Source organism: Moschus berezovskii, chromosome 21 (assembly GCF_049115385.1).
Source record: "Moschus berezovskii isolate FMDL1 chromosome 21, NW_MosBer_1.0, whole genome shotgun sequence".
NCBI classification, from domain to species: Eukaryota; Metazoa; Chordata; class Mammalia; order Artiodactyla; family Moschidae; genus Moschus; species Moschus berezovskii.
The window spans coordinates 28,428,417-28,441,118 of NC_142480.1; the positions used below are offsets into that span (position 1 = coordinate 28,428,417).

The 12,702-nt window shown below is 40.4% G+C and overlaps 2 protein-coding genes across 13 annotated transcripts in view; one reads left to right on the forward strand and one right to left on the reverse strand.

Moving 5' to 3' along the window:
* The window catches only part of HECTD1 (HECT domain E3 ubiquitin protein ligase 1), a 76,750-nt gene extending 74,546 nt beyond the window's left edge, over positions 1-2,204 (forward strand). For 6 of the 11 annotated variants that reach the window (XM_055418193.2, XM_055418197.2, XM_088829497.1 and 3 more), the window contains one exon: positions 68-2,203. In XM_055418193.2, coding sequence (XP_055274168.1) covers positions 68-205 — 138 coding nt within the window. In that variant the 3' untranslated portion in view covers positions 206-2,203. Of the gene's footprint in view, positions 1-67 lie in introns of all 11 variants that reach the window. The other 5 variants (XM_055418196.2, XM_088829498.1, XM_055418198.2 and 2 more) reach the window with 3 other exon arrangements.
* Positions 2,205-4,378: 2,174 nt separating this feature from the next.
* AP4S1 (adaptor related protein complex 4 subunit sigma 1) overlaps positions 4,379-12,702 on the reverse strand; it is a 45,872-nt gene continuing 37,548 nt past the window's right edge. The window contains exon 6 of one of the 2 annotated variants that reach the window (XM_088829506.1): positions 4,379-4,942. In XM_088829506.1, coding sequence (XP_088685632.1) covers positions 4,814-4,942 — 129 coding nt within the window. In that variant the 3' untranslated portion in view covers positions 4,379-4,813. The remainder of the gene's footprint in view (positions 4,943-12,702) is intronic. The other variant, XM_055418219.2, reaches the window with a different exon arrangement.

A 12,702-nucleotide genomic window follows, 5' to 3' on the forward strand; every position in this document is an offset into this window, starting at 1 on the left:
AAGGGTTGAAAGAAATGCATATTTAAAGTCATGGTCTTCTATTATTTTCAATTCTGTTTCTGTGTAGGTTGATGCTACTGATGCAAGCTACCCATCAGTGAATACATGTGTGCATTATCTAAAGTTGCCAGAATATTCTTCGGAGGAGATCATGAGAGAGCGTCTGCTAGCTGCTACAATGGAGAAAGGCTTTCATCTCAACTGAGCTTTGAAGTGCAATGGGAGACATCAGAGACTTAAAATTCTAGTGAAGCCTAGTGTGTTTGTTTGCAGAGAAGTATATGATCCTCCATGCTAATGATACTTGCCTTTTTTTCCACCATTAAGGCTTTAAGAACATGTGGAATAAGTTTGTTAGCTGCTAATGACAAAACAAATCCTTTAACTATCCAGCCAGCAAGTACATAGCACAGAACACTGTGTGTTGCTACAAGGGCTCATGTGACTGGAATAAGGTGGTTCTACTTGACTGTTCCAAAGAGCAGCTTCTCAGATCTTCAGTGTTCACTGGTAAATTTCTAACAGTGTATTTGTGTAAAGTTTGTCATTTCATACTTCATACACTACAGTTGCCATCACTGATCCCTGTTTTGCTGGCTTTTAAGCTACTTGGTCAAAAATCCTGCTTCCTTAAAACATAGAGAGTTAATGAGCATCTCAAGCTTTTTCTTTTCCTCTTTAATGATGCCTGCACTATCAGAGTATATCTAGTGTTCTCTCTTTTGTTTGGCATATAATCATGCACAACCTTTTTATTTCTTTGAGGTGGGAGTATATTTTTATTTCCTAAATGCCATACTATAAAGATCAAATTCTTAAGTGTGTTTGTGCAGTTCAAAAATAAAAGATATATTAAGGGGGGGAGGAAAAAACACTGGTTTAGATGCAAGGCACACTTAAAGCAAGTTTTACTTTCGGTTGTATTTTCTTTGTATATTATAAACATTTATTTAACTTGTTGCAGTTTGAGGTAAAAAAAAAATTTCCAAAATGTATGCTCAACAATAATCATTAAAATGTTTGCAGCGTACAAAACTGTGTCATGTGACTGACTGCAGCCATCAGACTAAGAGCTTAAATACTTGTCATTGTGAATCACTGACAGTTCACTTTTTGAAATTACTACGGGAAGAAATGTTTTTTCTATGTAAATACACTTTACTGAGACTGGAAAGCTAGCAGAAATACATATCCATTTGCTTATGATCCAACTTTAGGTTCTGTCTTAAAGTATTCTTCAGCTAAAAATAGCCATGTTTTTGTGTTAACTTTTTAAACACCAAATCTGCTACTTACCATTGTATCTCCAGTGATGTGTAAGTCTAAGATCCAAGAATAATTTTTGAATGTTGTGTTGGTGTGAAAAGAAACCACTGGGATAATGCTGTTCCCTCCTTTTTAAAAGGGGGGCTCTGTTTCCATTTTCCAAATTGTTTTGATTTATCATATCTATGCATTTAGGTAAAAGTAAAGTCACTAGGCCTGATTTAGCCAGATGGCTTTTACAGGAGTAAAAAGCATTTTTGGGAATCACCCACTATTTACCTGTTTAAAAGGTACGTTCCCTTTCTACATTAGAGATTTCTCCCACTGCAGTCAATCATTTGAGTAGTGTTTCTATTCTCTGCATGAGAATATTGTGACTGTGTAATCAGAGGCAGCATTTAAATAATTCACGTTATTGTTATCTTCACAGTTCTCTGTGAGAATAAAAGTTAATAAAGCATAATAGCAATATTTAAACGTATGACCATGCTTTAATCCAAAAGCAGTAGTGATGATTGTCTCAAAAAAGTCATGGATGCATGACTAGAACTTTACACTAGCGGTAGAATTAAAATTCAGTTTATGTGTATAGTATTGCCATTATTTAAGTCTATAAAGTCTCTAAGTCTCAGTAGCCAACTTTTATCAAGTCTAGTAAGTACATGTGTGCTCAGTGGCTCAGTCATATCTTAACTCTTTGCAACCCCATGGACTGTAGCCCCCTCCCCACCACCGCACCCCTGTTCCTCTGTCCATGGGATTCTCCAGGCAAGAATACTGGAGATGGTTGCCATTTCCTGCTTTAGGGGATCTTCCCAACCCAGGAATTGAGTCCGTGTCTCTTGCAGCTTCTGCATTGGCAGGTTGATTCTTTACCACTAGCCACCTAGGAAGCCCCTAGTCTAGCACAGCGGTCAGCAAACTCTGGCCTGCCATTTGCTTTTGTGTGGGCCACGCACTAAATATGGTTTTGAATTTTTTAAGTGGTTGAAAAATATCAAAAGACTAATAATATGATGTGAAAATTTTATGAAATTCAGATTTCAGTGTCCATAAATAAATGGTTTGATTAGAACATAGCCATGCTGATTTATTTATATATTATCTATGGATCTTTTTGCATCAGTGGCAGAACTGAGTGGTTACAGCAGAGACCATATGGCCAACAAAGCCTTAAATACTTACTATCTGACCCTTTGCAGAAAAGGTTTGCTGAATCCTGGTCTAGCGCATTGCTATAGCAGGTAAAATTGATGAGTCTTGTTATACAGAGTCACTCTGAAATGCCAGGAATCTTTCTGTAGAATGAAAAGTCCAATGACAAGGTAAAGCTGCCCAGTTTGAGACATAAATTTCATGAGTGTGAAAATCATTAAGCTGGTAGTCACAGTTGAACAAGAAACCTGAAATGAGATGACACAGGCTGTCACAGATGGAGAGTCACATTATAGTTCACTTTGCATGAGTCAAGTATTATGAGACATCTACTTGGGTCTCCACACGGAGTATTTTTTCCAGGGGTATCTACCTAGTATTTTTTTGTTGTTGTTCTCTCAAGGTACTAAAATCTGTGCCAACATGTTATTTAAATGCTATTTTGGTATGACCCAAAAATTAATTTTATGCACTCCCTCGTTACTTCTGGTGTACCAGTTTCAGCAGTTACCTGAATATGCTACTGATTAAGTGCCTATCAACTAGGACAGTGTTTTCCAACTTATGTCTCAGAAAGACCTCCAGAGTACTTTGATCTAGACTGGCTTTCCCCAAACCTTGGTTTCTCAGTGCATACCATTCACTGTTCTGGCAGGTCAGAAGCCTTTCCTCTGCCTTCCTCAACTGAGTCCAGAACAAGATCTGCTTTTGCAATTCATTATTGACTGGTTGCTTTGGTCTTCATAGATGCAAACTTTTGAAGTATATAAGTGAACTTTTAGAAACAAAGAATTTTTAACAAAATTCCTCCTACACATACATGAGTCAGAAAGAAATTAATAGTGAATGAATTAGTACTAGAATGTCCATTTATGTCCTCTTTTGGAGGGTAGAGTGTTGTAGGTAAAGTAACTCTTGGAATTCCATAGGACGGCACGATATCTTCTACGTATCAAGACTATATTTTTACTTCCTCCATTGTACCTGCCCTTCTACCCCTAACGTGCACATGAACATGCTTTTACCTAAGGCAGTTCTGCATCTTCTTCTGTTGATGAAGCAGCAAAAACACAACTATAGAAAGGTTTGGGAGGATCAGGGCATTGCTCTTCTATAGTGGCTTAGCAGTTTTCTTTGCTTTAGGCCATTCTGGGAGAAGGGGTTGAAGGAATAAGAGAAGGGTAGATTCATTTCACAGTAACCTGAACAGATATTCTCTTGCATTCCAGTTTTAGACTTTGAACTAAATTTCATTTACTAATAAGATAAACCCTTTACAGTATGGTACACAGGATAGTCAGTTGTGTGTGTGCTCAGTCGCTCAGTTGTGTCTGACTCTTTGCAGCTCCAAGGACTGTAGCCCACCAGGCTCCTCTGTCCATGGAATTATCCAGGCAAGACTACTGGAGCAGGTTGCCATTTCCTCCTCCAGGGGCTCTTCTGACCTAGGAATTGAACATGTGTCTTCCTGCATTGGCAGGATTCTTTACCACTGAACTACCTGGGAAGCTTTCAGGATAGCAGTAAGGGCTGTCTTAATGTTTAGCCACTCATTATAGTAACATTCTTGATAGAGTTAATTACATGATGGCATTGTAATTGTTGCTGCTGCTGCTGCTGAGTCACTTCAGTCGTGTCCGACTGTGGGACCCCATAGACGGCAGCCCACCAGGCTCCCCCATCCCTGAGATTCTCCAGGCAAGAACACTGGAGTGGGTCGCCATTTCCTTCTCCAGTGCGTGAAAGTGAAATCGCTCAGTCGTGTCTGACTCTTCGTGACCCCATGGACTGCAGCCTACCATGTTCCTCTGTCCATGGGATTTTCCAGGCAAGAGTACTGGAGTGGGGTGCCATTGTACCTATAAAATGTGTATCAGGTTTTTAGAAACTGGAAAGAATTTTTCATTAGGTAAACACATTTGGTAAACTTTTGACTTTTTAAAGAAAAAGACAGCATTCAGAAAACTATTCAAAGTGCTATGCATGTTCAAGTTAATTTTAACAGTTTATTGGCCAACGGAGAGCTCTCACATTTCCTTCCCACCCGGTGGTGCTATTCCTGAATTTATCTCTTAGCAAAGTCAAGCAGAGACCAAAAAGTTTCCCTTACTACTACACAAAATCTAAACAAGTGAGGAAAAAAAAATGCTTATGGTCAGAAAATAAAACTTGTCTGTTTACAGAAAATTTTTCTTTGTACATCATATTTTAAAATACACTTTTGTTTTCCGTTTAGGAACTGTGGAAAACACCTGTTTAAAAGTTTTTGGAAGGATAGCCCGTTTTGCAATGTTTGGTCTTCCAGGTTCTTGTGGGCTAGCGATGTTGAGAGGTACTCCATGGTATTCTCGTTTCCTTTGAGTTGATGTTGTCTGGCAGAGCCTCTCTGTTTTCAGCTGTCTGACATCTTATCAAGAATTAGTAGAGGGGCAAGAATTCTTGCCCGATTCGTTTCCACAATGCAGCCGTTTAATACCATCTCATCCAAAATGATGTGCACTTTATCCAAATTAAACATTATCTAGGGTTATTATTAAGGAAATTAGTTATAGAAATGTTAACATTCAGTAAATAATAACTTATGACTTGGAATTTTTCTAGTGTAAATTAGTTGAAACATTAAGTTTTTTTAAACAGATTTCCTAAAATTAAAATTGGTGTTTATACTAGAAATTATTACCTTCATGTACACAGATACATCTAGTTTCCCCTTGGTTACGTTAACTGGACAATAGACATAGAAATGGAGCAGCTATATACCTTTTAGCCAGAGGGAGAGGGAATGTACTAAGAGCTGGAGAATAAAGCAAGTAAATTTTGCTAAGAGTGTGTGACCTGACCTCAAGAACAATGTCTTCCCAGACAGCAATAATAACAGTAAATAGCCATGACTTACTGAATACTCATGTTCCAGGCACTGTGTTGTCTTTTACATATATTATTTCAGTCTTCTCTTTGTTTCTGTGATGTATTGCTAACATTATTCTCATTTTACACAGGAACAAACAGGCTCAAAGCTATTGTCCATGGTCACATGGCTAGTAATTTTAACTTTGGAATTTACATCCAGAGTTTTGGCTCAGGTGCTGTGCTTCCAGACTTCTCAGGAGAGGCCCAAGGCTGCTGAGTATACACCCTCCCTCCACCCTCAAACTTCCACCCCAAAAAATGCCTTTTCAACACAGCACCTTTAGCATGAGACAGGTTAAAGAAAAAAACAATCACTAGGAGAAATGAATGAAGAAAAGCAAGGCAATGTTGACTTAATTCCCAAGGAGATAAAAATTCCAGTTTTCAAGGGACTACTTATAAATGGAGCATTCTAAAAATACCCATTTGAGAATTATGGAGCCACTTTAGCTTCCTGATGTTCCTGGTAGAAAGTCAGGACAGGGCGTAGGGGAAGAAGAAAATATTGTTAGACTGTGATATCTAGCTAATTAGAAAGAGCCAAATTCTTCCCCCAGGAGCCCCTTCATTTGAGTACCTAACTTTTCCTTTGTGAAATTGAACTGGAAGAGAGAATTAAACTCTGAGGGTGATGGCGACAATGGCTGAACATTTCTAAAATCTACACTTTACTATCTTAGATTTCCATTACCAAAGAGCAGGATCTTGGTCTGTTGTTTTAAAAAAAAAAACAACTGATAGATTATTTCAAATAGACAAACTTCCTTCAATAGGGAATGATTAAAATATACAAGGAGAGTTCATAATTAGTAAATCTTTGTAAAATGAGTCACTAGTAATTCCAGATGTTCAAAGCTATTGTACTTGTTTGGTGAAGTACATCTGCAGAGAATGAGACAATCCTGTGAATGACTTTTTAAGTTTCTATTAGGCTCTGTGTTAATACCTCATTAAGCTCCGTGAAAATAGCCCTTCCGCAGAATAAACTGTTTTTCAGGAGCCCATGGGAACTGTCCTTAAGTGACCCAGAAAAGGGAAAGAAAAAAAAAAGCTTTACTCTGTTACACCTATTAATGTCTTCCAATTAGATGGATGATTGCTTTATCCATGGCCAACCTGGGACTGGAATATTAGGCCTTTGACTTAATCCTGTTCACTGGACCAGAAGCCAGAACTTAGAAGCCACAACAAGGCAGGAATGACAGAAAAGTATAAAAAAAGGCAGAAGTACAGGTGGCTGCATGAAAAAAATGCCCTATAGAATCCCCCTGTTGTATTTTTTTGGTGGCAAGGTGTTTTTTTAACTATAGTAGACTTAAAATGTGTTAATTACTGCTGAATAACAAAGTGATTAAGTTATACATACATATGTAACACCAATATTCTCTTTTAAATGTTCTTTTCCATAATGTTTTATCATAGGACACTCAATATAGTTCTGTGCTATACAGTAGGACCTTGTTGTTTTAAGGTGTTAGTTAGTTCAGTCGCTCAGTCGTGTCCAACTCTTTGCAACCCCATGAATCACAGCACGCCAGGCCTCCCTGTCCATCACCAACTCCCGGAGTTCACTCAAACTCATGTCCATCGAGTCAGTGATGCCATCCAGCCATCTCATTCTCTGTCGTCCCTGTCTCCTCCCACCCCCAATCCCTCTAAGTGCCTTTGAAAATGTCAGTCCATCCAGGGTGATGCTCAGGTAGAAGGAGATCTCATTTTAATGTAGTCTATTTGAATTGATGCAAACTGCTCTGAAAGACTGCTCCATCTCTGGCAAGAAGATGATCAGCAATTCAGATATCCCCTTAACAATTAGCCCAATGTTTTGAAATTCAGATTAGAATTTATTGCTGAATCTTATCGACCACTGACATCTTTACATTACAAGGTCAAGATCCTTCAATAAGTTCTTAATTTCCCAACATCCTGGAAACATGAGTTGCTTAATGAGGTCATTCTGTTCTGTGGGCATGTGACGGCCTGTCTATCTGACTCAAACCCCTAATAATCATGCAAGTTTCTGGCACGCTACAGGGAAACCACAGACCAAATCCAATGTGAGGCAAAAGCCTGAAAGCTGATTTCCTCTTAGAATCATGTGACGCCTTTAAAATAAGAATCCAGCTGTTGTTCATATCTTGATTTGGTTCATAAGCAACTTGTACACACTGGCAAAGCCAACAGTAATGGCATTTGGGCTACTAGCCAGGTGAGCAGGGACCAAAAAATGCCCTATATGCCAAGGCCCATGGCAATAAACAGGCAAACACATCTCAGCCCTGACATTTAGGAGGAAGCAAGAAAGGCACAGGCTGATGGTCTGTTAATGTGATGAGCTATAACGACTATTTTAAGAGGGTCCAACCTTCAGGTTATATTGAACTTATCTGACTTAAGAAATCCTTGAGGAAATTTGTTTCCTCTCATGGGCACCCAAAGGTTGGAGCTGACAGGAACTAAAAATAGCTTCTCAGAGAACAGATTCATAAAGCCGTATCTTTTCTCAACCCAGAAACCTAAGAGCCTTTCTGAATTCTGGGTAATGTGGATTGTAGTTGAATACTGTAGGGCCTCAGTAATATCTGTGCCACTTGAAATCAATTTTTTAATTAAAGTGATTGAAATGCTTATGGTTTATATATTGGAATTTTGATCTCTGGATCATAAAACACTTCTTGAACATAGTATTTTAATACCACTCTGGTGGTCTAGTTCTCCTTTAGGAAGAGAAAACTGAGCAGCATACATTCAAAGAGGACCTCAAAAGCAATTCCAGTAAAGAACCCTGCCTAGGAACTAAACTTTCTGATTCTATATTTTGCTCTCAGATCCCTTATCTTATTTTTCTTCCTTTCTTTTTTTTTAAATAAGATCATAGCTAAGCAAAGTTCTTTAAGTAGGGTTGGGGGGGAAACGTATTCTCATTTTTTTATACTTTAACTCAGTTTCTCATATAATTAGATTAAGTTGCAAAGAGCTAAGTTGTTCACATTTCCCACAGAAAATCAAATACTACTGTAAAGAAGATTATCATCTTGAGGATTCTGCATAGTTTTGGATATATTCTTCCTGTAATAGTCTTCTGTTCACTTTTATGCTTTGTATGGTCTTTTGTTAATTAGGTCACTGAAAAGCAGTGTTGTCTTTTTTTGTTAAGTAGGTTTCCCATAAAGACCCACTCCTATCCGAGAGCAACAAAGACATTTGTGTTTTTTGTTTTTGTTTAGTTTACACAGGCTTATGTAAAATAAGGCATATATCAAAGTCAGAATTGGGGTCAACGAACCTGCCATTTCTTGTGGTTCCCCCCTGCAACTCTCTGTTGCTTCTCATAACTTGCTTCCGCTTTTCCTGAGTGAACAGAACCAGAGGCATGGAACCAAAGGAGTGGGGGTAAGACAGAGGGACCTGGTCAGGAGGGACAGGAAGGATAGTAGGGGGCAAATACGGTATCTACAGGACTCAGAAACATGTGTAAAGCAAACAGATGGCGAAGGCTAGGGAGAGCCAAAACAGTCTCAAAGGCAGAACTGTTTAATCTGGAACTTTCATATCCCTTTCCCAGGTGAATGACTCGGAACAGTCCCTTGGGGATCGTTCCTAATTCTGCTAACTAACTGCTCCTAACCTGACTGGAACTCATGCTGCAGAGGCCCATGGCCCCCTTACCCCTCCATGCCTGCCCTTCCCAAAGACTAGATTAGCTGCACAAATTCCCTTGGGCCCATGGGCCAGCTCTCTTCTCTGGCAGCCCTGCCTCCAATGGACATAGTTTTAAAAAGGAAAAAAAAAGATGTTTAGAAATCTCTGAGGTGAATTTTACTTTTGGAAAGCAAGCTCTTATCAAGACATTCAGGTACTCTCTTCAAATTGTTTCATGGTTTCCGACTCCTCCAACCAAACAAAGCCCAGTGTTTCTCTAAAACTTCTTCTCTAATTCAGAAAACACCAAGACAACAAATGGTGACAGACACTTTATGCAAATTTTCTTAGAGACGAAATTGCTACTGTCTACTCCAGATGATTATGAATTTTCAAAAACTGTGTCAGATTTAATCTATCAAATGTATAGCCCTAGAATCAAAGGCCCTGGAAGCCCATAGACTAATGCCAGCCCTGTCACAAAGCAGCACTATGGGTTAACAATCCACAGAACAGCTTTGGGGCAGAGCAGGTACCCATCCCTGAGCCTCAGCCTCCTCTTCTAAAAAGTGAGACTTTAACTTGATGATTATGTCATTTTCTTCCAGATACAAAGTAGGCAAACCCTCTGACTCTAAAAGTAACCTTCAGGGAGAGGAAAGCTAGTTTACTCCTTTCTGATATTTTCAAACCATTCCTGATGTAATCACATGCTTCACCGTACCTCAAAAGAAATTCTTTTATAATAACAATTAATTACTGTAAATTTCTGAGAGGACATTTCATTTCCTCTAGAAGTTGCCGCTTCAGTGTTGGATGACTTCCCTGGAGAATTTCTTTGGTCTTCTCGCCAATATTTCTGTAGCCCCAAGTTGAACAAGTCCTTGTGTGATTTCTCATTAAGTCAGGCTGGAGTTATCTCCTATTTGGAGAAGCCCTATTCTGGGTTTATGGACCTTTAAAGGTATTTGGGATTTTAGGAAAGTAATGAACAACAGACATGCTCCCCACTGGGGCCTGACAGGGCCTGACGGCAAATCTTGGTAGTATTGCTTACTTACTGTTGACAGGGTCCCTTTGTTCCTCCTGGGGTACACCCTGCAACTGGCTGAATCACAGCACAGACAGGATGGAGGCCTTCCCTGCTCCCCACCCTGAGGTGCAGTAAAGAAGGCATGTTCCACATCACCCATATGAGCTTTAAGGGTCTGGAATTAATTGCTCAGGCTTTTGGGCTTTAAGCACTTGTGAAATAAAAATATAAGTGTTCTAAAGATTTTTTTTTAAAGATATTTTTGAATGAAGAAGACATTTCTGGATTCTAGACCTAGCCTGTATTTGTGGGCACAAGAATATAAATAGGGACCCCAGCCTATTCCTGACTTTTCTTCTCATGCATGTGTGTGGAATACCCCTGTTACCGTCCCAGCCTCTCCATCATTCCTGCCCTCAGTCCTGGGTTACGAATGGGAGAGGGGCCTGCAGAGGCCCTGGCGGCAGGCACTGGGATATCCAGGTACCCACTAAATTCCTGGGATCCAGGTAGCTCAGGGTGGTCAAGGAGTGGATGCGGGGCCCTGCAGGCCCTGGGTGAGCACCCTTATCCCACACAGAGGGATGCAGCGCTGTTCATTGGTGCCACCCTCATAATTTAGCAGAAGGGGGCTTGAACTGCTCCTTTGAATTATGAATTGTCTGGAGAGTTCAGCAAACCTGAGGCTCTGGAGCTGAACACATTTTGAGAGGCTCATCAATTGGTTCCTAAGAACTATCTTGATTCGTGGAATTTGAAGTCTTTAATCAGTCTACCAGATATCAGGTGGGGCAAACTTTCCTGAGAGAAGCCCTCAGGCACCAACCAGCCCCACAGGGGGAGTGGAATGTGAAGAGGGTACAGGAGCCATGCTAGAGTGCAACACGGATGATTTAGGTCACTGTCGCACCAGGTCCCTGGAGGGCCGGCTGCCCTACCCGACACTACTCTGCAGCAGAGAGTTCCCACTCAGTAGAAGGGTTTTCAACAAGCCAGAATCTGTCCTGATTTCTGGAGCTCAGGTCGTTTCTTTTTAACATTCCATCTGCCTTGTTCTACGACGTTAGTCTTACCAGAAGTAGAACAAGCCTGTATGAGGGAGATATGTAAATGGTACTTTGAATTTCCCAGTGTCTAACCCTGCAGGCTCTGGAAAACCGCCCCCTCCTTTAAAAGCTACAGGGTGGTTTCTGGAGAGAGACTGTGAGTAAAGAGCTTCTTGGGAATTCCATGAGGTTAAATCATCTCTGTTCCCGTATGGACTGACACGGAGGGCTTTCCTAATCTAAGTAAACACAAAGGTCATGACCTGTTCCGGGTAGCTGGCTCCAGGTTGCAACTAGGTCAGCTGCTGGTTCAACGTTTCAAGGCCCAAGGAAGCTACTTTCCGGGCACAATGTTGGTTGCTCTGGCAGGTTTCCAGGTACAAGCTACCAGAGCGCTGATGCAGGACATCTATCTGTGGCACCTCTAAAAGGCTCCCTTGTCTTCCTGTTAAAAACTGGTATGGAGAAGTCTTCCCTGGATGCCTTTGATGTGACAGTTTAAACAGAACTATGTATGAGGCAGAATAGAGTTGTGGATTTGTAATGTGACTTTTTTTCAGACAGCTGAGGGTAGAAACCCTTTAAAAAGGTCAGTAGAAGACCGGAGCCCCTGCCCTGACAGCTGCTGCGCTTTTAGACCACGGGAGGGCCACGTGACTTCACCTCAAGTACAGACATACACTTCCAGATCTGCAGATTTATTTTCCTTCTCTAAGTGATGAAAAATTCCTAATCTGTCAAGTGGATGTACCTAAGTAACTGCTGAGGGACAGTAAATAGATAGGTCAGAGCGGAAGAGAAGGCAAAAGTGAAGCTAACTAAAATGATGGGAAGAGACAGAAATCATGTGCTTTAGTGTGAAAATTAAATTCAAACAAGAATGCTGGAGTTCATTACACTGACTTATGCTATACACTAGACAGATACAAAGACAAACCCATCTCTACTTCTAATGAACACCTAATCAGTATACAAGACACATCAACACGATGAGTCCAACTATAATACACACCCTACTACATCTGACTCACTTGAATTCTGAGTATCTAGACTTGAAAGACTCTCCCATCCTGCTTTAGGTGTAAGGCAACTCAGCTCAGTTACCTAGAGTCATAGCAACATCAAACACTAAAGCTGAGAGGGTATTAAAGCTCTTCCAGTTTAATTCCATCATTCAGAGATGAGGAATTTATGTGTTTTGTCTGATACACACACCCAATTGGTGGTAGGACTGAAAGCAGAACCTGGGTGTCTGTATTTCTGACAAAATATCTATTAAATGCTTTTGCTAACTTACTGTGCGTGCATGCCAAGTAGCTTCAGTCATGTCTGACTCTTTGTGACGCTATGGACTGTAGCCCACTAGGCTCCTCTGTCCTTGGGATTCTCCAGGCAAGAACACTGGTGTGCACTGCCATGCCCTCCTCCAGGGGATCTTCCCAACCCAGGGATCAAACCTGTATCTCTCAAGTCTCCTGCATTGGCAGGTGGATTCTTTACCACCAGTGCCATTGCTTCTTAAATCAAAAGGAATTTTTATTATTCCCCTATATAAGAAGGAAGAGATCTATTTTGAATTGCTTTAAAAGATTTAGTTCAAATGGAATATTACATGCTGAATAAAAATACACCCTAATATGCAGCCTGGTC